Below are 26,678 nucleotides of genomic sequence, written 5' to 3'. Positions count from 1 at the left end.
CCTAAATGGAAGAAAGGACTTGGAAACTGTTCACCTGTAGAATTATTGATGGTATAAAACTGAGGACATTTTATTCCTTTGGTTTATTTTCTTACACAAATATTGGAAGTGAGATATAGTTGAAGTACTCAATGTGTTTTTATTTAACTAAATTTAAACTCTGTGCATGATTTTTTGACCTTTAATAGAATCTTTTGAATTCTAAATCACTCTCTGGTCAGTACAATTTCATACTCAATTTTTACTACATTTAAAAAAATCTATAAAAGACAGTTCACTCTGTAAAGTTCCAAATTCTAAACAATGTCAGGAGTAAGTGAATAGGGGCAGATATATTACTGTATCTTTATCACTGTGGATGAAAATCATCTTTAATATTCATTTTAAGTTGTGGAAGATTTTTCTTAATGTCTCCATCAGGATCATTCTAATGGAACTTTTTTTTTTTTTTGCTTTTTGGAGGGCAATTGGGGTTTAGTGACTTGCCCAAAGTCACATGGCTAGTAAGTGTGTCAAGTGTCTGAGGCCAGATTTGAACTCATGTTCTTCTGACTCCAGATCCAGTGCTCTACTCACTGCCACATAGGTGCCCTCTAATGAAACTTTTAAGAAATTCTAATTAAACTTTTGATAGACCTTCCACATACATGTAATGATAGCCTATCAATTTCTTTCTGTGTTCTCTTCCATTTTGTCTCCCTTAACTTTTTTCCCCCTCTGATTACAAATATGGATACATACCATACAGCAGAAATACATCATAGTTCAGTGGAAAAAGCACTGAATTTGGAGTCAGGTCTGGGGGTGAAATCTGTGCTCTGACTCTGAAATACTAGCTCTGAAGTCACAGGACCTGGCTTCAAATTCTGACACTCACTTTATGATCTTAGACCTGGCTTTCATCTGGAAAATTGAGGGTTTGGACTAGCTGACTTCTGAAGCCCCTTCCATCTCTTGATGCATGATGCTATTAGTCATTTTACACCGCATCTGTAAAATGGGGATAAGAGTACGAACACTCTTAGACTCCCAAAGTTTATTACTGTGAGAAAAAAAAATTTAAATCTGTTTTTTCCCTCCTTGGTAGATGAAGGGGGATTTTGGGAATGCAAGAGGCTGTTCCTCTTCTCATAATGAATTGTTCCTCTTCTCATGATGGACGTTCCTCTTCTCATAGTGGGCTGTTCCTCTTCTCATGGTGGCCACATGCTTCAAACCAGGAGGAATTCATTCCTCCTGCTAGCTATTCTGAGAGTTCGGAGAGGACTCCGGTGGACGCCTGCGCCCTCTGCTGCTGCTGCTCGTGTGCTCTCTCTCTCTCTCTCTCTCCCTGTTTGTCTTTGTGTGTGTGTGTGTGTGTGTGTGTGTGTGTGTGTGTGTATTTAGGGGGGAGGAGTGTTAGGTGACAGGAGGTGGAGGAAGAGTTCAGCTGGAGTCATGCATAGTCTCGTTCACTGATTTACCAGCGCCAGGACTGAAGCAAGAGGCTGCCTCCCTAAACAGCACGCATCTCCTCCGCCTCCACCTTTCCCTTCCCCATACCGGTGCCCCACTCTCAGGCAGACACACGAGTGAGTAGCTGTTGATTGTGTTCCTTAGCAGCATAATCTTTCTCTCATTTTGCTGTTCTTTCTCTCCCTGGGCGGCTCTATGGAATAACACACCTGCTCACTAGCAGCCTCACTCATAGGGCCTCCCCAGCTCCTCTGTCCGGTGGATGTAGCTCTCTCAAACCTGTGTTAACGATCCTGCCTGTGTCATTCTTGTGGCTGACATTCCCCCTGCTCTGGATGGGAGTTTGCTGGGATTCCCTGGATCTGTGCTTCTGCAGCCGGTGGGGTTCCCCGGGAGTGCAGCTTCTGCAGGAGCACGGGTTGGGGGAAACCCGGCTTTGTGAGGCTCTAGGACCCCTACGCTGCAATCATGCCAGAGGAAGTGAGTTAGAGTCCAGTTGAGGAGCAAAGTGGTTGCTGCCAGACAGTTTCTCCGTTTCAGCCGCCTCTCCACAGGGTTATTTATTTATTTAAAATCCAGCAGCACAAAGGCAGAGCTTGGACATCCATCGAGATTAGACTGGAGCAGAGCAAAGCGCTCCCCTCCCTAATCCCATCCCCCACTCCTACCCCCACCCCCTTGCTCTCCCTTTGGCTGCACGTATTTTTGTGACCCGAGGACTAATGTGAGGCTTGGGAGCTGGTTGTGGGGATTTACAGACAGCACCTCCACTCAGTACAATCCTGCTAATCCAAGCTAGTAATGTGTACGTTGTTTGTTTTGGAGCAGTTCATCCATCTGTATATGTTAAATTGTGTGTGTGTGTGTGTGTGTGTGTGTGTGTGTGTGTGTGTGTACGCATGCACACCCCACTGGCGTACACAGTCTGTACGTTCACTTTGTGTAATTATGAAGCTTCTTCCGTACTTACTGTGCCAGCACTCATCTTATATAGTTATGTGTATGTCGCAGATGTAAATCCTGGACTGTTCTAGGTAGACAGAGTAGTTCAGTCTACAACAGGCTTCCCCTACCGCTATTTCTTTGTTTCTTGACATTACCCTCCCTTTCTTCAGCATTGAGAGTTCCTGCTTTTAAGATCTTCAGTTTCTCGTGGCACCTTGCCCCCAGAGACAGGCTCAGTGTGGGATGCAGCCTTGAATGCCCTTGATATTTGTAATTGAATATTTCTTTCCGTGGGGTTTATTTTTAGTATTGGAAATAAAGGCGCAGGCATGCTGACCTTTTGCTATGGCTTTTGGCTTTAAATAAAAGGGTCACTTAATTGATGAATTAAACAACCATATATCCATTAGCGTGCACGTGTATTTGCACAAGTATATGTACATTCTTACACACTCGTAAAGACTTTTTTTTTTTAAAAAAGAAGCGCGAGAACAAATCCTCTCTGTGCATTAACTTTCCTTTGTTCTTATGGATATTTTCTATTTTGGGAAATGCAGTAGGAGTAGGAAAGGTTACAATTAGTTCCCCAAATAAAAGGAAGCTGCTTCTGAGTCATAGCGACAGATTAATAATTATTAACATGTTAAAACAGATGTGCTGCCCATTGCCAAGGGGGCGGGGCAGGGCTGGGACGTCCGCCCCATAGACAATGAGAGAGGATCTCGGGCCGCCTGGCTCTTATTGTTCCGGAGTCTAAAGACTGAGCCCGACAGCACCTTCCCTCCCCCTCCTCCTGCAGGTTCTCGTCCCGTAGCATCGTCCTATCCCGTCTCTGTTCTCGGGTGGTCCAGAAGATCCCCTGTGCTCCCCACCTCGGGAAGCCGGACAAAAGCTTCTGGCCTCTCTGACCTTTCATTTCTCTTTTTCTCTCTGTGCCTTTCAGGTTGGAAGTTTTTCCCTTCGGGGTTTTTAGGAGCGAGGCAGCGAGGACAGAGCTCCCCTTCCACAGCTTCGCAGGAAAGTAAGGCGGCCAAGGGATGCCGACTAGCCAAGAGAGCCCTGTTCAGCCGCAGCCTAGCCACGGGTCTGTCCAGTGCCCCAGCACTGTTCTAGCACTTTGTGCCTCTGCGTAACCAGCGCTGGGGGCCGGAGTGGTTGCGCTGGTTGCCTTTTGAGAGTGAGAGAAAGAGGGGATGCACCCGGGGCAGGCAAGTCGCCCCCTGCGAGCTGCTGACGAGAGGTGGTATTCAGTCAGGGCTCATTGGAGGACAGCTGGGGGCATGCGGCCCGGAGCCTGTGGGGCTTCCTCTGACCCCGGGATGCATTTGGCTTCCGTCTGCTAGTTACTATGACCTGCCCCGCTGCTCAGGGTCTCCAGTCCCGGTGCCACGGCGCTCTCGCATGGGCCCGGCTTTGGCGCCCTGTGCAGGGTGGCTGAAGAGCTTCAGCAGGGTCCTCCTGTGGGGTCAATCACTAACTTAATCTGAATTAGATTTGCCATGGCTGCGCCTGAGGCCGAGGGCATAATGAAGCTTCAGGTGGGAGAGCAGAAGGAGGGAACAGCCGGCTCCACTGCTCAGGAAGAGGGCAAACATGAGACCCGTAGGTCCAAGAGTTTGCCAATTCTGAACTCCGCTGGCGGGCAGGACCCCAGCCCCCGGAGGGTAGATAAAAGGTATAGCTCCTTTAGAAGACCCAAATCGGGCTTTTATGGTTTCTCAGGGGGCACAGAAGTGAGGCGATGCATAGACCCGGTTCAGGTTCAACTGGGGCCCAGTTCCTCGGCCTCTTCCCGCACTGTGTTTTCCTGCACCCCTTCCATCTCTTCGGCGATGGTTGGGACCTTAGACTGCAACCACGTGGTAGCCATCGGCAAAAGCTTGTCTGTTTCCTCCACCCAAGGCCTGTCAGTTTCCTCCACCCTGGCAACCCTACATGGTAGAAGATGCCTCCACGTGGTTTTGACGGATTCCCGTTGTTTTTTGGTTTGCATGTGCTTCCTGACCTTTATCCAGTCGTTGATGGTCTCAGGGTACCTCAGCAGTGTCATCACCACCATCGAGAGGCGCTACAGCTTGAAAAGCTCAGAGTCCGGGCTGCTGGTCAGCTGTTTTGACATTGGGAGCCTGGTTGTGGTTGTTTTCATCAGTTACTTTGGAGGCCGGGGCAGGCGGCCTCTGTGGCTTGCAGTGGGTGGACTCTTCATTGCACTGGGAGCTGCCCTGTTTTCTTTACCTCATTTCATCTCTCCACCGTACCAGATTCAAGAGCTGAACTCCTCAGTTTCCAACGAGGGTTTGTGTTTGAATGGCAACAGCAGTGCCAGGGACCTTTTGGAGTCATCTGCCTGTTGGAAGGACTCTGGCGGTAACGATCACTCGCTCTATGTAGCTTTATTCATTGGTGCACAGGTTCTCATTGGTATGGGCTCCACTCCTATTTATACCTTGGGACCAACCTACTTAGATGACAATGTCAAGAAAGAAAATGCATCATTGTACCTAGGTAAGGCATTCTTGTGGTCTTTAACGGCATCCAACTTCAAAACCAATGACCAAAATGTGTTTCCTTTTAAGAAACCAACTTGCCCCCTCACTACCACAAATTTTCAGACTACTTGACTTAGTTTGAGGGTGATACTTCCTATTCTTTTTGTGCCACATTGGTCCTGTTTTCATGGACTTAATTTGGAATGACGGTTGTCATCCAGGGTACAGTGAATAAGTTTTCAAACTAATTATTTCATTCCCAACCACAGATGACTTTTGATGTGAATGGAGATGATAATGAGGATGTTGATTTTTCTCTCCAGGTTATGCCCTTTGCTTCTTCTCCCCTTCTATTTTGCATTGTTTTTGGAGAAAATCAGATCAGTCAGTTGTGTTGCAAAACAACTGATTTAAGGGTCTGTGTGGGAGTGCAGCAGTGAGCTGAATTTTGGATTATTTGTTGCTTTTATTTTATCCCTTCTCATAATACCAGGGATAAGCAAAAATTAACTGCAGTGAAATTAGCTTTATTGCAGCTATAATTATACGCTATAATACATATATGTATATATGCTATACACACGTGTGTGTACAGGTATGTATATATTTTATATACATACCATGTATATATGTGTATATTCATATATATGTATATGAATAAATGCATTTTACTTGTGCCTCTGGGAAAAAATCTTGAATGACATCAAGTTCACTAACTTACATTAGATTAAAAATCATTAACTTTATGACTACTGAATTACACTATATTTTTGCCAGGAAGTAACTTTTAGGTGTTAATATTCAGCTGTGTAACTGCTGCAAAATTCCCCTCTATTCCCTCCACCCTCCTTTTTTCTTGCTGAGAGCAGAAAGGAATATATAAGATGATATTACTTGAAGAATGGTATGAACCCTGGCAGCCAGTACAACTGTAAGGCCAATTCTTCCTTGAACAGGGTAACTTTGAGTATCTATACCAGCAGTTTACTTCAGAATTGAGTCCTGTATATGAAGATTTGGTAAGAGTAGATAAGGAGGTGAATATGCTCAAAGTTTTTCTATTGAAGTCTTTTCTTCTTTTCACTATCCTTTGTGAAGTGGCCAAACCAGGACATTATTTTTAGAAGGTCAACAGGCCTAACACTCTGGAGTATTAATTATATTTGATTATTTATTTATATGTATGAAGAGTCCAGGGTTTTGGAAATTTCAAAGGCTATTAGTAACCATGCAGATGCATTCGGATTATATAATCCTCCCCAGAGCAGAGATAATTATTGCCAGAATTTGCTATAGGTAAGGTGTAGGAGTTGTTTAATCATACTTGAGAAAAGACTCTTAGGTTTTATTTTCATTCTCAGAGAAAGGATCTGGGGAATATTAAGGGAGCAGTATAGAACCATTTTACTCATCCCCTTGACTCAAACTGTTCTTAAAACAAAGGGGAAAACCCCCATAGTCTTTCAAGAATTCCATTGACATGAATTTAATTCCATTGGCAGCAATGAACCTGCCTTATAACAACTGAGATAATATATCAATATCAAAACTTCAAGAGATATTTTGTGAGGCAGAGACCTAACTTTTTCTCTCCCCAAACAGCAGGAAAATAAGATAACTCTCTCAAATATACAGATAGATAAGTATTGCCAGCATTTGTTACCTACAGTGTCAAAAACAACCTACCCCAAAGTTTTAACCTCTAGGAAGCAGGAAGTAGTGGAAAGAGCACTAGAACTGAAATGAGCTGATTTAGGCTCAAATCACAGTTCCTTACTAGACGTGTGACCGTAGTCAAATCACTTAGTCTTGCTGAGCCTCCGGTTGCTGTCCTGCAAAATAATGATAATAATAATAATAATAATAATAATAATAATAATAATAATAGTACCAAACTACCTCACAGGCTTATTTTGGTAAGGAAAATATGAAATTTTGAAGTATATTATGGATAAACTATAAATCTTAAGATGTGAAAACTTATATTAACTTTCATAGATTATTATCTAGTACTATTGACTGTGACAGACCCCAGTGTGTAAAGGAAAAAAATCCTCCATATGCCTTTTCAAAATTGGGTTTATGGAGGGAGGAAAGTGTGCTATATAGTGATGTTACAGTTAGTCTTGTGGTGGTGGGGTTGGGGTTTTTTTCAGACATTTAGGGAAATTTTGGACTGAGGCTTTTTGAATTATTTACCTTTAAGAAACCTGAGATTCTCAGGCACACAAAGTACAAAGAAACTGAAACACATGTTTGAATATACAGCAGATCAGTAAGGACACGTACAGAAGGGGACAGAATTTTTAGAATGATGTTTGAAGCCTTGAATAATAATATTCTCCAAGCCCTTTACAGGCAATTTTAAGGGTTCCCTCAATGAAAAGTCAAAAGTAGATAGAGATTTTAGGAATTGGAGGCAATCTGAATACCAGTAAAGGCTCAGAAATTAATCTTGGTCTTTTAAAATATCCATGTTCATACATGGAGGTCATTTTAGAAAAAATGGGTAATTACATATAATATATAGAATTTTTATTTCTAAATATGTGAAATACTAACCAATCATGTTTTGGTATTAAAAAGCAATCTGGAATTAGGAAGAACCATTTATAGATCAATTTTAATTCTTATATTTTCAAATGGGGGGAGAGAAGGTGATGCTTTTGGGGAGAGGAGATGACTCCATAATTATAGGAAAACAGAGACCAAAAGAGAAAAAAGGGGGAAGACTGGGAAAGTTTATTGGGAAGCAGAGAGAAAGAAAGAGCAGAGAGGAGGTAAATTCCTAAACTAAACACAAAACTTGAAAGCAAATTTGGACCCTCTGTTTTTTAAATGGAGAAGATAGTAAATGTCACCTTAAAAATATTTTATAGGGGAACATTTTAGTGACAAGGTATTGTAGTAGTCTCCCTGAATTCTCTAATTGAAGGTTAATCCCAAGTTTTTATGTTTTTTCAATCCCTCTTTAAGTTTTGTCTAAAATATAATAGTCTACTTTCTTGTCCTAGTATAATATAATGAACAAAGTTTAATTATTTTTGATTACTAAAATGCTTACAATGCTTCAGAGTGGTTATTCTGAGTTACTTCATTAGAATAGAGTGGCCAAGTACAAATTGGGATTATGTTTATTGACCCCAGGGAATGCCTCAAAGTTACTATTTGAATACATTCTTTTCAAAAAATAAAATGAATTTTAAAATTATAATATATGAAATCTTGCAAAGTCTCAATTTAGTCCCCATTGAGAATTAGTACATGGTCCTCTCTAGTGAGCTGAAATGAGGGTAGCCAAAGAGTGAGTAGAAAGAAGAAATATTTGGATACAATTGAAAAAGCAGCACAAAGTGATATAACTTGTTTTCTGTGCTTCTGTAAAGCAACATTAATAGCTTGGTCTGTATTAATAATCAGGTAACTATTTACAACCACATTGTTGAGATAATTGTGAGTCTGGGGCATACTTGGAACAAGAAATCTGCAAAAGGGCAAATCTGTTCCTTTTATCTCTCTGTAGTAGTCAGTGAAATTGATTCATTTCTATAGCAGTCCCTCATGACTATTAATATGGCCAAAATTAACATTGGCCACAGAGCTATAACTGAGGGGCTTTACACCCAGCATGCCAACACCTTGTAGGAGGGCATGCTTTCTCCTTGCTGTGGACTCAGTACTTCGTGGTTTCTTCTCTACCCTTTTGGGCTCTCACCACCCCATGGTTCTCATTCCTTTCTTATTACCACCTTCCCTTACTGCCAGGCCTCTTGTCTAACTTATCTCCCCTTTCTGCTTCCTTCCTGAGGTTTGTGGTCATCAGCCTTTCTGCAGAGTCTGGGATTAGATTCCTTGAGAAACAGGCCTCCCCCTCCCCTGATAGAAACAAACCAGAATGGATTGTCCTCTGTGTCATCCCCCAAGCAATTGAATTACCCTCAGGTACCAGAATTTCTAGTTCTGACTTGGGCTGCATTGCCATCAGTTCTACATAACAGAATGAGTTATGGATTGTAAAGACTTCTCATACTTGGACAGAATAACCCCTCAATCATTCCTATAATGGAGCAATTAGCAACAATATTGGTGGCACTGGAGACACAGTATATGGTTTTCATGTATAGCATCATAAACACAGTGATGATTAGTGGGAAGGTGTGACAGAATAGGAAAGATCCCTAGTAGCCCTTCCTTTCAGTTGTGGTTTGTGCTTCTACTCCATGTGAAACCGTAACAGCCCTGCTTCATTGCTTTATGTGGGGTGAAGGAGGCTTTTTTCACTAAATGGGCCATTTTATTTGTGGTAGCTGGTCTCTCAGTCAGTCTGTCAATTGCTATTGGTTCCTGCAGCACTGTAGTAGTACCACATTGTGGCCTCTACAAAGTTTTCTGACAGAAAGCAACTTTGGAGAGCTGTTTTTTTTTTATTTAAAGAAAATTTTAATTTACAATATTCAGTTCCACAAGCTTTTGAGTTCCAAATTTTCTCCCCCTCCCTCCCCTCTCCTCTCCCCAAAATGGCATGCAATCTGATTTAGGCTCTACATATACATTCACATTAAACATATTTTCACATTAGTCGTGTTGCAAAGAAGAATTATAACCAAAGGAACGAACCACAAGGAAGAAGAAACAAAACACAACTAAAAAGAGAGATAAAATAGTATGCTTTGATCTGTATTCAGACTCTGTAATTTTTTCTTTGGATATGGACAGCATTTTCCATCATGAGCTTTTTGGAGTTGACTTAGAACCTTGCATTACTGAGAAGAGCCAAGTCTATCAAAGTTAGTCATCACACAGTGTGGCTGTAACTGTGTACAGTGTTCTTCTAGTTCTGTTCCCCACACTCAGCATCCATTCATATAAGTCTTTCCAAGTTTTTCTGAAGTCCACCTGTTCTCCATTTCTTTTAGCACAGTAGTATTCCATTACATTCATATACCACAACTTGTTCAGTCATTCCCCAATTGATGGGCATCCCTACAATTTCCAATTCTTTGCTACCACAAAAAGAGCTGCTATAAATATTTTTGTGTAAGTGGGTCCTTTTCCTATTTGTATGATCTCTTTGGGATACAGACCTAGAAGTGGTATTGCAAGGTCAAAGGGCATGCATATTTTTATAGCCCTTTGGGCATAGTTCCCAATTGCTTGGAGGGCTGTTTTTTGACCTTACTAAGGGGTGCTGGGCAGGCAGAATTCCTTTTGGTATTAACTTGTTGTACCTTTAAATTGTCTTTGTTCCTCTCTGAGTGATAGTTTTGCTACCTTGGAGTCTCTTTCGGTGTGGTTCTCCTCAGGAGTCAGGTTAATGTGATAAATAAGAGAATTTACCTCAAACCCAGAAAGACCAGCCTCTTGACATACACTGGTTTTGTGATTCTATGGAAGTCATGTAATCCCTTACGATTCTAAGCCACTCTTAGATTAGAAAATGATGACCTGTGTTGATAGAAAGAATCATTTCATCTAGGAGATTTCTATATAAATGAAAATCACAAATCTAGGCCCTATCTTGGGTAGTAGAGCTTTTTCATGTTAATATATATATATATATATATATATTTGTCTTGGATAACTCATGAACTGTGGAAGTTTACATGAATTCAACTTTTCAATTGAGGGAAAAATGGAAGGAATCAAATTTAACAGGGAAGAACCTGTTGATCACCTAATATACCCAGGAGTACCATTTAGGTCTACCTATATTCTGGGAATGGAATATGGAATAAAGCAGATTTGGAACCAAGTTTTGACCTTTGGCATCAGAGGGAAAAAGAGGATTGACTTGGGAATAAGATCCCTTTAGAAGATTTATATACTGACCTAATAACATTTATTTATCCATTCATTGAACCATACTAAGCATGTTAGAAGATTGTTATAATTGTTTTAACAATCAAACTACCAAGAAATGAACTGTCTGCTAATTTTGTATGTATTGAATGCACCAGTTTTTCCTAGGAGACCTACCCTTTTATATGATAGAACCTTACACACACACACACACACACACACACACACATGCGCACGCGCGCCCCCCATTCTGGTAAAAGATAAGTTCCTTAACAGTAGTAATTCTTATTTCATTTTTGTCTTTATATTCCCAGCACCAAGCATAGTGCCTGGCAGATACTCACATATAGTTATTTTTAAAGAAATGTTAATTGATTGATTGATGTAATATTTTAAAGTTTGCAAAGTATATGTCCTTGGAGTCTCATAGCAATCTTGTGTGTTAGCTATCACAGGCATTAGGGGCAGCTGTGTGGCATAGTGGATAAAGCACTGGGCCTAGGGTCAGTAAGACAAGCTCAAATCTGACCTCAGACACTTATAGCTGTGTGGCCCTGGGAAAGTCACTTAACTATTGTTTGCCTCAGTTTCCTCATCTGTTAAATATGGATAATAATAACATTTTCTCTCCAGGTAGTTATGAAGATCAAATGAGATAATATTTGTAAAGCACTTAGCACAGTACCTAATACATAGTAAGCACTATATAAATGTTAGCTGTTATTACCTCTATTTTTACAGGTAAGGAAATTGAATTAGGTCAAATGAAGTATTTGGAGTATTGGAGGAGGGTTTTGAATCCAGGTCTTCACCATCTAGTATGCTAGATAATATCCCATGTTTTTGTCTCTGTGAAAAAAGACATTAGACTAATAGTCAAGAACCAAGTTCCAGATCTGCCACTGGCTAGCTCTTGACCTTGGATAATGTACTTTTACCTCCATGTTAAGTCCTAGTTTCCTGAGCTGTAAAACAAAGAGATTGGAGTAAGTCATCTTTGTTCATGTGACTAATGAGCCAACCTACATGCCCTAATCACTGATTTGAAGGAGCCTGGCAGAGTTGATTCTAATAGCAATAGCAGAAAAATGGAGCCAGACACTGATGAAAAGACATTTGTTGCTCTAATTTTATCTTGCTAACTAGTAGGAAGTTGTCATTTGCTAGCAATGAATTGGTGATCAGAAATTTCAAGTTCTGAGTGTTCAGGAGTCTTTAAAGGGCAAGAACCAGGCAGTGAACACATCTTCATTTTTTTTTCTTTTGTATAGGGTGATATTTTTCTAAGGTACCTATTACTGCTTGATGAGGAATTCAAGGCACCCTGATAAAGATTTCAGACAGTAGGTTTGGTGTGTGTGTGTGTGTGTGTGTGTGTGTGTGTGTGTGTGTTTTGACAGGACCCGTGAATTCAATTTGTGAAAAGAGCTCCTGGTAAGGATTTTCTACCAGTGCAGACTGGAACATTTTCTGCTTTTTAGGGTCTTATTTGCTTAGGGCACTGAGTGACTTGCTTAGGAGTAAACAGTCTGTATGTGTCAATCAGATGCTATATCTTTCTTACTTCTCAAGAACTCTCATCTAGACCATTGCAATAACCTTCTAAAAATTACTCTCCATGCTTTAGGTTTGTCCTTATTCCAATCCATTCTCCATACTGCTGCAATAGTGATTATCCTAAAGACTAGGTCTGACAATGTCAGCCCCTTTCCTCAAAAATCTTCCATGGCTTCCCTACTCTAGGATCAAACATAAAATCCTAAATTTAGCATTTAAAGTTCTCTACAACCTGGCTCCTTCCTAATTTTCCAGTGTTCTTTCATATTACATTTAGTCAACTAACTTTGTTTCTGCTGTGTCATCTTGCTTCTTTTGTGATAAGATAATCTCTCCTGAGATGCCTGATCATAACCTGATTTCAGCTGTGGCAAACTGTGCAGTTAGAAAGAAATGGAAAACAAATGAGCAACAAAACATACTTATTATGAGACAAAGTCTTCCCTTCCCTTCCCTTCTGTCCCCTCCCCTCCCCTCTCTTTCCCTTTCCCCCTCTCCCCTCTCCTCCTCCCCTCTCCCTTTCTTTTTTCCTTTCTTTTTTGCATTTGTGGTATAGAGGAGAACAACACTGGTCAGTTAGAAGACCTCAGTTATATAGTCTTGGCTCTGCTGATAAGTAACTATGTGGTTTTGGGAAAGATGTGTTCTCTCTCTGAAGGTCTCAGTTTTTTCATCTATAAATCCAGGGAATTAAATCAACAATTCCTAACGTGTGTATGTGTGTGTGTGTTGGATCCCTTTAGTTGTCTGATGAAGCCCTTGGAACTCCTGAACTAGATAATCTCGAAGAGTTCTTCTCGTAAAACTCTGTGATATCTACTTTAAAAATCATTTATAAAAAAGAAAGAATCAATTGGCTCTATTCTTATAGGTTTGGGGAAGGTGGTATGAATATGACAAAACTGAGTGATGGTTTTCTAGAAGTGGAACACAAAAATCAATCATAACTATCCTGAACATATTGTGTATGTTGACTCCCAGGAAAGAATGTAAGCTTTTAGAGGGCAGGGACAAGTTTTGGTCTTGGTCTTTGTATCCTTAGCACCATACTGGCACATAGTAGGTACTCAATAAATGCTGACTGATTGAAATTCCATATATTGGCTTAATAACATTCATTCATCCATTCATTCAATAGTACTAAAAATATTAGAAGATTGTTATACTTGTTTTAAAAGTCAAAATTACCAAGAAATTAACTGTTGACTCCTTTTGCCTGTATTGAATGCACCATAGTTTTTCCTAGGAGCCTCTATCTACCTCTTATGTGATAGAGCCTTACACATTCCTGAAAAATTGTAAAGTCATAAATCCTGTGTAGGAATTAGGATGTTTAAACTTTGGCTCTGATTCTATGTCCCTTGCAAACGTGACTTGTCAAGTTTTTTTTTTAAGCAATATAATTTATGGTTTTGGTCTTAACATTCAATTCTTGTGGAGCTAGAGATTTAAGATGTGTTTTTTTTTCTTTTTAAGTGAAAGGATAAGGATGGAAAGAAGTATTGTTTAGCTGATTAGGGTAAGCCATTGGGACTCATACATATTGGACTTTATTATTTCTTTTTCAGACTTATTGGAGAATTTGTAAAATAGAAATGATGTTCCTTATTTGTGTAGTGTCTCCACATTGGCAGATGACAGATAATTATTGATGTTTGTCTAGAAATATACCTATGCACCCAAAAGTTTTCTTCCTGCCTCCTAATTTCTGTTGCCAGGGGAACTGACCTGAATTGAACTGAATTACAATGACTTGCCTGTAGGGACAGGTGTAGTGTGAGACATTAGCACCTTTTAACAAGATACAAAATCTTCCTGATACTTTTTTTTCTGTGTAAATTTTCTGTGAAGAAATTAACTAATTTCATTTTTAACTACATAAACCTTTAAAATTGTGATTTCCAGTTTGGGTTTTAGGACATCCTCATTATTTCAATAGGTAAAATGGAATCCTCAAAACATAGTTTATATTAATTTATTTTATTTTTCAGGTATGCCATGTAGCCCCCCCCTTTTTTTTTAAAGCAATTGGGGTTAAGTGACTTGCCCAAGGTTACATGGCCAGTTATTTTGTGTGGGTGTTAAGTATCTGAGGCTGGAACGGATCCCGGGTCCTCCCGACTCCGGGGCAGGCGCTCTTACTGCCCCACCTAGCTGCCCCATAGCACTTCTTTTAGGAACATTGATTTGGTATTTATGTGTATATGTATGTGCATTAACTCCCTTCTCCTACTGGATATTATTTCCTTTCTTGGCTCTTGTGATATTGTTCTTGGCTTTTGGGTTTTTGCTTGTTTAACTGCTCCTTCTTAGTCTCCTTTGCTTGATCTTCATCCATGTCATACCCACTAATGGTGAGTATGTTTCAAGGCTTTGTCCTGTGCCCTGTTCTCTTTTCTCTCTATTCTTCTTGACATGGAAAACTTACCAGTTGTCATGGGTTCAAATATAATCTCTATGCAGATGATTCCTAGATTCCTAGATGACCCCGATCCCCTTTCCTGAGCTCATGTCTTAGATCATCAATTGTCTACCGGGCATTTTGAAATGAATGTCCTCTAGGCAACTGAATCTCAGCATGTTCAAAAGAGAAATCATTATCTTTATCCTCAAAACCTCTCCACTTCTGAGCTTCCCCATTTTGGTTGAGGACACCACCATCCTTACTCAGGTTTCCAACCATAATGTCATCCTCAGGTTGTAATTCTCAATCAGTCCATATATCTAATCAATTACCCTCTACCATATGTTTCCTCCTTTTCTCCACTCACAGTCTCTTCCTTAGTTTAAGACTTCATCAACTCTCATCTAGACCATCGCAATAACCATCTAATCAGTCTCCATGCCTTAGGTTTGTCCTCATTCCAATCCATTCTCCGTACTGCTGCAATAGTGATTATCCTAAAGACTAAGTCTGACAATATCAGCCTCCTTCCTCAAAAATCTCTGGTGGCTCCCTACTCTAGCATCAAGCATAAAATCCCAAATTTACAACCTGGCTCCTTCCTAATTTTCCAATGTTCTTCTTCACATTACTCTCCTCCATGCACCCTACAGTCCAGCCATATTGGCCTTATTACTGTTTTACATGCACAAACGCTCCATATTCCAGTTTCTGTGCCATGACATTGGTTGTCCCCAATGCCTATGGTGTTCTCCCTGCTTTGGAATACATATCTTCCTTTGAGACTCAGCTCAAATTCCATTGGCTGCAGGAAATCTTTCCCAGTCTCCCCCAGATGCTAGTGTCTATCCTTCTCAGGTTACCTTTCATCAGCTCTGTATGTGAATACACACATATGTGTGATTTCATTGGTGTAGGGCAGTTTTAGGTAAGGAAACTTCCTCTATCAATGCAGATCATCACCTGCTCTACAAATTATACTCAGAGTGCTAGGGCCACTTAAAAGGTTAAGTGACTTGTCTAGACTCACAGATCCATTATATGTATGTGTGTGTGTGTGTGTGTGTGTGTGTGTGTGTGTGTGTGTGTGTGTATATGTAACAGGCAGGACTTGGAACCTGGGCATCTGGATTCTAAAGCAAACTCTCTACTATGCTACCCTGCCTCTCTGGTAGAATGTTACTATTTCTTTAAAAAGTTGGTATTAGGGGCAGCTAGGTGGTGCAGTGAATAGACCACCAGCCCTGGAATCAGGAGGACCTAAGTTCAAATCTGACCTCAGATACTTGACACACTTACTAGCTGTGTTACCTGAGGCAAGTCACTCAACCCCAATTGCCTTGCCTTCCCCCCTCCAAAAAATAAAAGTTGATGATAACCAATTTAAAACAGCAGTTCCCCCCCCCTCCTTTCCCCAGGATTTCCCCTTCCAGATACACTTTGTTGTTTTTTGCTTAGTTCCTATAGGTACTCTTTGAAGGCTGAGTTAAGTCTAGAAAAAGTTGGGGAACTTCCATATAAGAGAACAAATACTCCACAGGAATTTTTTTGTTTTCTTTTTAAATTCTTGCTTTTTCCACCTCCATTTTGGCAAATATTACTTTAGATCTCAAATCTTTAAGGTATCCCCATTGTATAGTGATAGTATAGTATATCTATTAAACCTTTGTAGCTAGCCAGTTTATAATTCAACACACACTCAATCCTAAATTGTGATATGATTTTGCATAAATTATTTAACTACCTCTGGTCCTCATTCTTTTTGTTTATAAAATAAAGGGGTTAGATGGGGTGATTTGTAAGACCCCTTCTAGTTCTAGATACTCCTTATATTAATGGGACAAGCTATTATTTTTCTGTAAATTGATATGGATCAGACCTGAAGTGCTAAAGGCTTATGTCCTTAGCTTGAATTAGATAGTCATTTCTTTTTTTCCTTTTTGCCTGTCAGAGTGGGGTATCTGTCTCAAAAACTGCATCCAGTAACTCTTTCTTGACTGCTGACAGTGGTGACCATCTGTTGGGCAGGAGCTGAGCCAGTCTGCAAACAGGACATGTTAGTTTCATGAAGTCAGAGATAGCAAACAGTGATGTTCTTGGCTGAGCAGTGTGAGTAATGCTCAAACTCTCTTCTGTAGGGAGTTCCCTCTGAGTGATGTGAATGCTGCATTGATTTATTTCTTCATGCTCCTTTATGCTTACTCACATGTATCTACGTTTACCAGACCAAGTAAAGATTGTTTACAGGGAGGAGAAAGACAAAGACTGTGGAGACATAAATGGCTTCCAAATTATGTGGTTTTACTACTGACTGGAAAAATATGCTAAAAGCTATATAGTATGGTCAATTGCAATTGCTAAGGAACATAGGGAGAGAAGTTTGTATAGAATCTATATGCTTATCTAAGGTAGGGGCAACTCATAGATTACTTTTTATTTTTTGTTTTTGTTTTTAATTCTTTCTAGACTACAAACCTCCTGTAAGCCTCTGACAAGGTCTCCTTCTGTGAGTCTACTAGTTTGTAAGTAAAAATGGCAATTATAGAGACCTTGGTGACTCCGGGTGGGTGGATGGCTCTTGGGAGACAGTGTGGTATGTTATCAAGTACTCCCAACATTAGAAGACTTGGTTTTGATTGATGTAAAAAAATTTATTCTGCTTCCAACTTCCTAATTACTTTCCCTACCTCCTGTCTCCATATAACTTTCTTTTCTAAGAATTTCATACAGTTAATAAAAATAAACCAATTCATCAGTCATATTTGGTGATGCATGCCTCATTCTGCACTAATCTGCACCTGCCATCAGGAAGAGGAAGGGCTACTTTACCAGCTTCTGGGCTGGAATCCCATCTCCACCACTTAGTAGCGCTGTACCAAGGGCAAGTCTCTCAACTTTCCTCAGGCCCAGTCTCTTCATTTGTAAAATGGGGGCATTAATACTTTCACTCTTGAGCAAAGTACCATGCAAATTATAAATGTCTAAACAAATAAGAGTTGTCATGTTCTGGTAGTGGCCCACCTAGACACTGTTATTTTTCCTGGCTTTTGTACTACAGAGGAGGAGTAGGGCTAGATTGTTTATAAGTGACTGGGGACCTGATACCTCAGAAACACAGGTTTGTGCTTCACTTATGGTTCTTTGCTGGCTACTTTGCTCATTTTCCATGACTGGAAAATGGTATGTAGGCATCTTATGGGAGGCAAAGCAAAGAGCAAAGGTGTCTGTCATATTTTTAGGAGCCAATCCTGCAATAGCCCACAAAACACACAATAATTATCCTTACCTAATGATAATGTTGATAATTATCACCTTATAACTAGCCTCGGTGAGGCATGGCAATGAAATGTTCTATCCAAACTAGTTTTAATGGAGTCAAATGATTTGGTGACTTTTCCAGTTCCTTCCAGAAAATTTGTCTACAGTCTGATAGATTACTTGTCTGTCCCTTCTTTATATAGCAACCAAATTTTTCACACTTGTTTCATTAGCAATTGGATTTCAACCAAAAATAATTATTTTTCCTCTGTGAGGTTAACATCTTTCTATATACTTAATGTTAAAGGGTTATTACATGTCCTTTAGATGCCACTTACAGTCACCAGAGCATAAATTTAATGCTGCCCTGCCCCACATTTGAGAGATGATGAAATTAAGCCCAGAGCAGTTCAATGACATGCCTAAGTGGCAGGGCCAGAAGCCAGACTTAGATCCTTTGCTTCTAAATTCAGAGAGTTGTTTTGCCCCTAATGAGCTTGTACTCAATTATTATACATTCTCAAAATTAATCATTTTGATAGCCCTTTTATATATACAGGTTGTATATAAAAGTTGACTAGCACTTAGGTGAATGTATTATAAAGTGTGACTTCAGGCAACACCAAAGTTAAGAGGGGATGGAGGAGGGAAGAGAAATCTCAAGTAGAAGCATATAAAGGAGAGAGCAAAACTTCTAAAAACCAGCTGTTGAGGATAATTGACGTTTGTAGCCTTAAGTATGGTGAGATACTTATTTTCCTTCTGCATATATATGTATATATACATATATGCATATGTCTGTGTATATCTATCTGATATACATAAATTTTAATTTACAAAATGTAAGTTTTTGTCAAAGGCAGGGTAGAGTCAGTGCTCATGTTACAAAAGGGTTCACCAGAGTTTGCTCAGATGTTGAGCTCTTTGAGCACAAATCATTCTCACCATTCTTAAGCCTCATGCAAGTGTATATGTTCTTTGTATAGAACAGTCACTCTAAATAGTGGGTTGCCTTAAGTTTACTCCCTTCCCTTATGCCTCTACGTCAGATTTCCCTTCCCTCCTCCATCCCCTCTTCCCTTGCCATATAACCTAAAGTCACTCTTTGTGCCCCATCTGAGTGCCAGTCAACTTTTTTTCATCTTGTTCCAGTGTCATTGGTGACCCAGCATTCAATACTGGCTGTGAGGGATAGGAAAATGAAGAAGGTACTTTGGTATCTTGTTCTTGTCACATGAATGGTGCAGGTTCCTTCCTAGTTTTTCATGTTCTTAATAATGTTTTACATGATACTTCTTATGAAAAAAAAACGGTCATTTTCAATGTGCCGTGATCTGTGTAGGCTTCTTGTGCATCTTCCGTTGCCCTTTGAGTTTTTTTTTTTTTTGTAATTTTAATTATTCTGAGATTGTGGTGAGAGAATATTATAAAGAGAGAGGCTTCTGTGACACAAAACAGTTTGGTATCATTGAAAGCATCATAAAGTTATTGAAATACAATCCAACTTGGTCTTCTCTTACTCATTCCTTGGTCCAAGTTACAACAACACTTGTTACACTGCAACATTTGTTCAAGATTGACATTTTGATGCAACTCATTTAAAGGAATGGTGTCAGAGCTCGGTGTCATAGTCTGGGCAATATGTGGTTTTCATCCACTTTGTTTTTCCAATTTTAGTAGTTTGACTTGTGTCTTTCATATTGCTGTGGAATTCACTGAGGAAATTTTGTAATGTTCTGTGGCTATATGCAATTAGCATGATATTAAGGAATAGAAACATTTAGAGACCCTCACCAGCTAAAGAAGTAGGCTTTCTTTCATTTGAATTGTTATGTAGGATCTCATTACATTACTACTAGTTTCCTATCCTTCCCCCCCCCCCCCTTTTTTTTTCTTACTGCTGGGTAGTGCAGTGAATTGAGAGCTAAGCCTGGAGTCAGGAAGACCTGAATGCAAATATGCCCTCAGATACTGTAATGTTAATGGAATTTAAGATCCTCCCCACCTATTAATAGGCCTCATGAGGAGCCCATTAAGGGAAGCTTACTTAGGGATGGCTTGCTTGTAGGAAGGCTTTCACACCTTTTGCTAATTTCTAATTAGGCACTGAGTCACCAGGGTTGTGATGCCTTCTGGCTCTGAGAAGTGTATCTATACTCTGAGTTGGTATTTTGCTTTGGGGGCTTGCTTATGGGAAGGATCTTGTGATTCCCTGGTGGAGATTCTGAGTGGTCCTATGTTCAGAGCTCCCCTACTGCTTAGATGTAAAAGCTCTCTTGATCCAGGGATGTATGTAAAGTGTATAGTTGATTCAGGCAATCAGAGCCCTGTCTTTTGGTCTTTATTTCTCTTCTTGTATTTTCTCTGAAGTTAAGGGTGCTGACTTTTCCCCTGAACTAGTGAATGTAATTAAAAAAGATTGTTGTCACCTTTTCCTTAAACAGCTATCTTTCCTAGTAGAGCAGATCTAAGAACCTGTGCCAGCAGCCATCCTGGGTATGCCAGTGTGGTTACCACTAATGACACTTATTAATTATGTCACCCTGGTCATGTCACTTAAGTTGTATATGCCTCAGCTTCCTCAACTGTAAAATGAAGATCAAATGAGATAAAATTTGTAAAGCATAAGACCTAGTAAATAATAGGTACTTAATAAATGTTTGTTCTCTTCCTCCTCATCTAAGAGGGCTAGTCTTTCTCTTAGGCACCCCACTACTAAGGGGATTACCAGAAAATAGATTTTTCCTATGAAATGTAAATAAATTTAATTTTTCCTTTCTTTTTGGTATTTATATACAAATACCCACCATATGAGTAGAAAAAGATGGGATGTTGATGGGTGAAGAAAGGAGAGGAGTAGGGAGTCTGTTTTATTATATTTCCGCTTTATTTACATTCTTCAAAAAGTTTATGATTTCATTGGTATAGGTACTTCCCCTTACACCAGTCAACATATAACTTCTTTATACATCATTCAGACCATTTTTATTAATTTCTCTGATAAGAAAAATTCATCTCCTAAGGTGCCTTGCCCATAGTATGCACCCAGTAAATGTTTTTTGAATGGAATTGAATTAGATTGGTTGCCAAACTTCCTGTTGAAATTAAGAACAACAAAAAAAGAAAGACTTAGAAAATCATGAGAATTGTCTTCTCCACTAGGCAGGAGAGTAACCTTGATAAAGGGCAATCATTATGGTAAGGAAGGCAGGAGGTCCAGGAGTTACTGATGACCCAGTTGAAACAACCACACCCATCTTCCAGGCATCCCTCATTCCCCATCCCTGCCTTGTTGGAGTTGGTGGTCTGGTATGAAAGGGAGTAACAGGTTACTCTGTTCAAAGGGCCTCAGGTCTCTTTCAGCCACACCTTAGTCTTCATTTCTGCCTGCTGGAATCCCTGCCGAGGCCAAAGACGCCTATCCCCAGTAGGTGATAGATGAGTTCCTATTCCTGTTGTAGGGGTTGCAGGTTTTTTTGTTTTGTTTTTGATGTTGAGTGTCCCTATCTGACCCAGGCTGGAAATGCAGCAACCAGTTATATGCCTAATCCCCAAACTGATCAGCGCAAAAGTTTTAACCTGTTTGGTTTGTCCAGTATAGGTAGTTTGCCACCTTTTAGGCAGTCTGGTGGCCCTGGGCTCCTAGGAACTCACAATATTGTTTGCAGATACCCAGTGGACTTGCTACTGCAGTTCATAACTTCTGAACTCAAGCAAGTACCAACCTCAGTCTCTTAGACTCAGGGACCACAAATGTGCATGACCATTCCTTCATTAGAGGTTGAAATTCTGTGTGCATTTTCTCATAGAAACATTACTGCATGTTGTGCTGGACAGGTCAAGGTTAAAAAAGGATTTTGTGGGCTGACTTGGGAACTTATCCTCTATAACACTCCTTTCTCTGAGTAAACTGGGGACTACCTCATACTTAACCCATTATTTGATCCACAAACATTTAATGTGCATGGAACTTTCTGGAAACACATCTATTACATCAAATGACACATCACGCTATAATTTGAGATCTTCCTCATTGGTTGAAGAATCAGACTTACTATTTTGTTATCCCTCTCAAATTTGTCTTCTTCTGTTTTATTTGACATCATAATGTGATTTTAATTTGATGGCTATTAATCTTTTCACATTTGTCATTAGTAAAGCTCATTACCAATCTTGTGGCCTCCCATTGAGACCTTCCCTAACTTTTTTTTTTTTGCTTTCTTGAGGGGAAATTGGGTTTAAGTGCCTTGCCCAAAGTCACACAGCTACTAAGTGTTAAGTATCTGAGGTCGAATTTGAACTCAGGTCCTCCTGACTCCAGGGCCAGTGCTCTATTATTCACTTCGCCACCTAGCTGCCCCCTTCCCTAACTCTTAAATGCTATTTGTTCATCTCTGTTTTAATTTCCTCCTGCTTCTTTACAGGAGTCTTTTGACCCTTCCATAGTGAGGCAATTTGAAATGACATCTAGCAGCTCTCAATCAGATACTCACTGAAGTAATTATGTCTGTTAATCCAGTAATTCAATAAAAAAAGAATTTGTTGTATCATGGGGTTTGTGTTTTGGGGAAAAATATGACCATATTTTTTATTGTTTATCATTCTATTGTCATCTAGTTATTTATAATTTTTATTTTCCCTTTTTGGAATTATCTCAATGAATTAATTTAAATATTTATTAAGTTTATGGTAAGGAAAGAAATGTTTTATACACAAACATAAATGAAAGAGGGCAAAATCCCTTAACTACCCAATCAATTAGGGGGTAGCTAGGTGATGTAGTGGATAAAATGCTACACCTGGAGTCAGGAAGAATCACTTTCCTGAGTTCAAATCTGGTATTAGATACTTACTAGTTATGTGACCCTGGGCAAGTCACTTAACCCTGTTTGCCTTAGTTTTCTCATCTGTAAAATGAGCTAGAGAGGGAAATGGCAGATCATTACAGTATCTTTGCCAAGAAAACCCAAATGAGGCCAAAAAGAGTCATACATGACTGAAAAGCTGAAAAATGACTGAACAATAGAAAAAATTCACAAATAATTATCATATGAATTTAAGTTTCTCTGGTAGAATATAAATACTTGCTGGCAGAGACCATGTTTGTCTAGTGTAGGTAGTTAATACGTACTTTTGAATTGAGTGTTTTTATTTCAGATAAATATGGAATATTCTGGCAGGTCTGGGAAGGGAAAGATCACTTCCCCCAGGAACCCTTCTTCTAGCTTCCCCTGCCTTATCAACCTTCCCTGTTTTGTAGCAAAGGACCACTTTGCCCTTTGTAAGTCTAATATACTTTCCTTCTAACAATGTGTATTATATATAGCTCTCTGTGTTGGTTCCATATCCTCCTGTTAGACTACATATGCTTCTTAGAAATATGGACAGTATCTTACCTAAACTTTGTACCTTCCCCAGTGCCCTGTGTGTTACTCTGCACAAGCCAGTGGTAAATGCTGAAGGAATGAATAAATGTGTAGAATAGATTCATTATACTTAATTATTTCTCTTCCTATTGTGCTAGGGTGGTATTAAGTTGTGAAGACTGGACTTATCCTTCCCAGCTTATTGAACCTTACTCCTCTTCATACACTCTTTGGTCCTGCCCAAATGGCCTTCTTTCTGTTTTTCATACAGGACACTCCATCTTTCATCTCTGTTCCCAGTGCCACCATTACAGGCTGCCTGGAATGCATTCTCTCCTCAATTAGGACTCTTAGAATTTGTGGTTTCCTTCAAAATTCAATTCAAACACCATATTCTGTTAGTCCTTTCCAGATCTCTTAAGCCATCAGTGCCTACCTTCCCAAAATTATCTGGCTTTTATGTTGCATGTGCTGATTTTGTATACTCTTTTATTAGAATGTATTTTGCCCCATATTTTATATAAAGTACATCAGGGCAGGACAGTTTCATTTATGTCTTTGTAGCTCCAGAGCAGAGCTTCTGGCATGAAATAAATGCTTAATAAATATTTGTTAATTGATTGATTAGACTTAAAGTCATTAACAGTCCCGCATAGTAGCATCCTGACTGTGGAGAAACCTCTTAATTTTCCTAAGCCTCTTTTTCCATTTGTCACATGGGGATTATGATTCCAGTGCTAGGCTTTCTGAAGTATAAACAGTCCTTAGGCATTGCCTTAGCAGCCTCCTTCTCCTCCCTTCTCCTGTCCCTTGTAATGTTGTCAGTGATGAGATGTGGGGATGGTATATGTGTGGAAGAAGTCCTAGGTAGTATTGTGTTCAGGGAAAAAGGATATAGGAAGGGGGCCACTGAACAGTTTTGATTGATAAAATAACAATAATGTGGTCATATCTGTGCGTAAGGAAAAAAATCATTCTGGCATGTTAATAGTAGTAAGACCAAGAAGATGACTACTAGAATACACTGAGTAGGTGTTAAGGACCTGGTTAAGGATGGTAGCAGTGAGAATATAAAATAAAGATGGTTTGGATGGGAGAGATGTTACAGAAGTAGCATTGATAGGATTTGGAAAGAGACGATAGCTTCAAAGTTACAGACATGGGAGAGAAGGTAAATGGTGGTACCAAATACAGAAAAAGGAGGCTGTTTAAGAGGAAAGATAATTAATAAATGGATGGATAGATAAACTAAAAAAAATGTATATAGTGGTTATGTCCCAAGCATTATTGATGCAAATACAAAAGGGAGACAGACCCTACCCTCAAGGAGCTTAACATTCTTCTTTTTGGGAGAGTTTCAAAAAGCATTTAATAAAACGAATGTAGAGGAATTCCCCCATCCCCCAACCCCAAACAATTTGGCATAAGTCAATTTCTTAACTTCTTTCTTTCTTTTTTTTTTTTTGGAGAGTGGGAGGTAGGGCAATTGTTAAGTGACTTGCCCAAGGTCACATGGCTAGTTTTTGTGTTAAGTGTCTGAGCGCAGATTTGAACTCAGGTCCTCCTGACTCCAGAGCTGGTGCTCTATTCACTGTACTATCTAGCTACCCAAACTTCTTTATTTTCTTCAAAAAATATTGTGAACTTGACAAATATCAACAAACATGAACATTTCCTTATACAAAGAATAGAAGAAGATTGTATGATACTGTGAAACTACATTGTCTTCGCTCGTTAGATTGTAAGCTTCTTGAGGGCAGTGACTGACTTTTTCATTTTTGTATCCCTAGTGTTTTGTACAGTGCCTGGCACATAGTAGGCTCTTGATAAATATTTTTTGACGAGCCATTAGGATCAACATGGATTTAAAGAGATTTACATATTTTATTTAACAGTTTCAACACTGCCCTGCTTTGTTTTGTCCTCTTCTGAACTTCTTTCTGCCCTCTTCTGCCTATGATCTTAATGTTTTGCTGATCTAATCTACTTTTTTTTCTTTTTGGTTTAGTGATCTCTATACCCTTTATCCCTAAACTATCTCCCTACAAAATCACCCCATCTTTGTAACAGGTATAGTAAAAAAAACAAAACCAAATCCAAACATTGTGTTTGAAAATGTATCTCTCATTCTATACCTCTAGTTAGTCAACTCTCTGTTAGAAGGTGGTAAATGATTCATTATCAGTCTTCTGGAGTTGTGATTGTAGCTATTGTCTTTCATAGGTTTCAAGAAACTGTCAATGTAGAGCCATAATGGAGAATGACATACCCTTTCCTGGATGAGTTGTAGTGAGGGTACCATGCATGGGAAAGCCAAAATGGCTTCAGTATAAATTGGAGCATGGCTAGGGTTGGCTAGATATTGTAGGCAATGTGAGTCACTCACCAATCAGGACAATTTAGTCCATAGGGTTGACTGAATATACTGAGTTTGAAGAGCCAATGGGACATTTGTTTGAAGATGTCCCAAAAGCATATGGAGATGTGCATCTCAACTTAGAGGAAAAATTACAAAGTTAAAGGATTTAGAATAGGAAAGGACCTTAGGTAGTATATATTCTAACCTCAATTCAACTCAGTTAATTTTGCTTGAATCCAGTTGATCATACATTGTGCTATATGGTTCAGATAACTTTTACCTTCTCTGATTTCTTCTGCCTATTTATTAATTTACCCTTGTCTCGATAAATAAAATAACCTTACCTACTCAATTCTAATAAGGGAAAATGATAGGTATTGAATGAGAAGTCTGAGAATAAAGGGCTTGGGAGTTGAGGGGCACAGGTTAATAGGGTTTAGGGTGCAAGGTAGCATGCCAGGCTGAAACTAGTTACAATTGATTACCTTTGAAGCAATGAAATATGTAGTACTACAAGACTAGTCAGAGCTTGATGTCAATAGAGAAGAAATAGCTTTGGGACAGAATCTCCTTTGAACAGATCTTGTTGTGCTCTGTGCTCCCAGGAGATGTCAGGGTCCTCAAGTGTGCCTCACAGGTACCATTTTAATTGATAAAAACCTTAATGTTAACATGGTGGTTTTAGGTGTACAAAGTAAAATTATTTATGACAATCCCTAAATTAGGTGAAAGTATTGCTGTCCCTATTTTAGAGATAAAGATACTGGGTTCAGAGAGTAAAGCAGTTTGCCAAATGTCACACAGCCAGTAAAAATCTGAGCTGGGATTAGAAACCCAGTTTCTTTTGACTCTAGACCTAGAATTCTTTCCTCTTTACCCAATTACACAGCTAGCACCTACTGTTAGGCAGGTATGGAAAGTAAAAATCAAAGATGTTGGACTCAAGTATATGTTTCTGATTGGAAAGAGAAGACATGTAGACATAAAAAGACAAATAACATCATATCATATCATATCATATCATATCATATCATATCATATCATAT

General features: G+C 39.4%; 1 protein-coding gene across 1 annotated transcript in view; it reads left to right on the top strand.

The window, feature by feature from the left end:
* The first annotated feature begins 1,362 nt into the window (after positions 1–1,362).
* SLCO5A1 (solute carrier organic anion transporter family member 5A1) overlaps positions 1,363–26,678 on the top strand; it is a 171,762-nt gene continuing 146,446 nt past the window's right edge. Inside the window, exons 1-2 of the mRNA XM_069100092.1 lie at positions 1,363–1,571; positions 3,344–4,905. Of these exons, the coding sequence (XP_068956193.1) occupies positions 3,900–4,905 (1,006 nt within the window). The 5' untranslated portion in view covers positions 1,363–1,571; positions 3,344–3,899. The remainder of the gene's footprint in view (positions 1,572–3,343; positions 4,906–26,678) is intronic.

The sequence above is a fragment of the Petaurus breviceps genome, unplaced genomic scaffold (genome assembly GCF_028583685.1).
Source record: "Petaurus breviceps papuanus isolate PSGF00001 unplaced genomic scaffold, PetGlider_PUasm1.0 38, whole genome shotgun sequence".
Classification (NCBI taxonomy): domain Eukaryota; kingdom Metazoa; phylum Chordata; class Mammalia; order Diprotodontia; family Petauridae; genus Petaurus; species Petaurus breviceps.
Note: the sequence above shows the minus strand (reverse complement) of the source record. Positions and strands in the feature narration are given on the sequence as shown.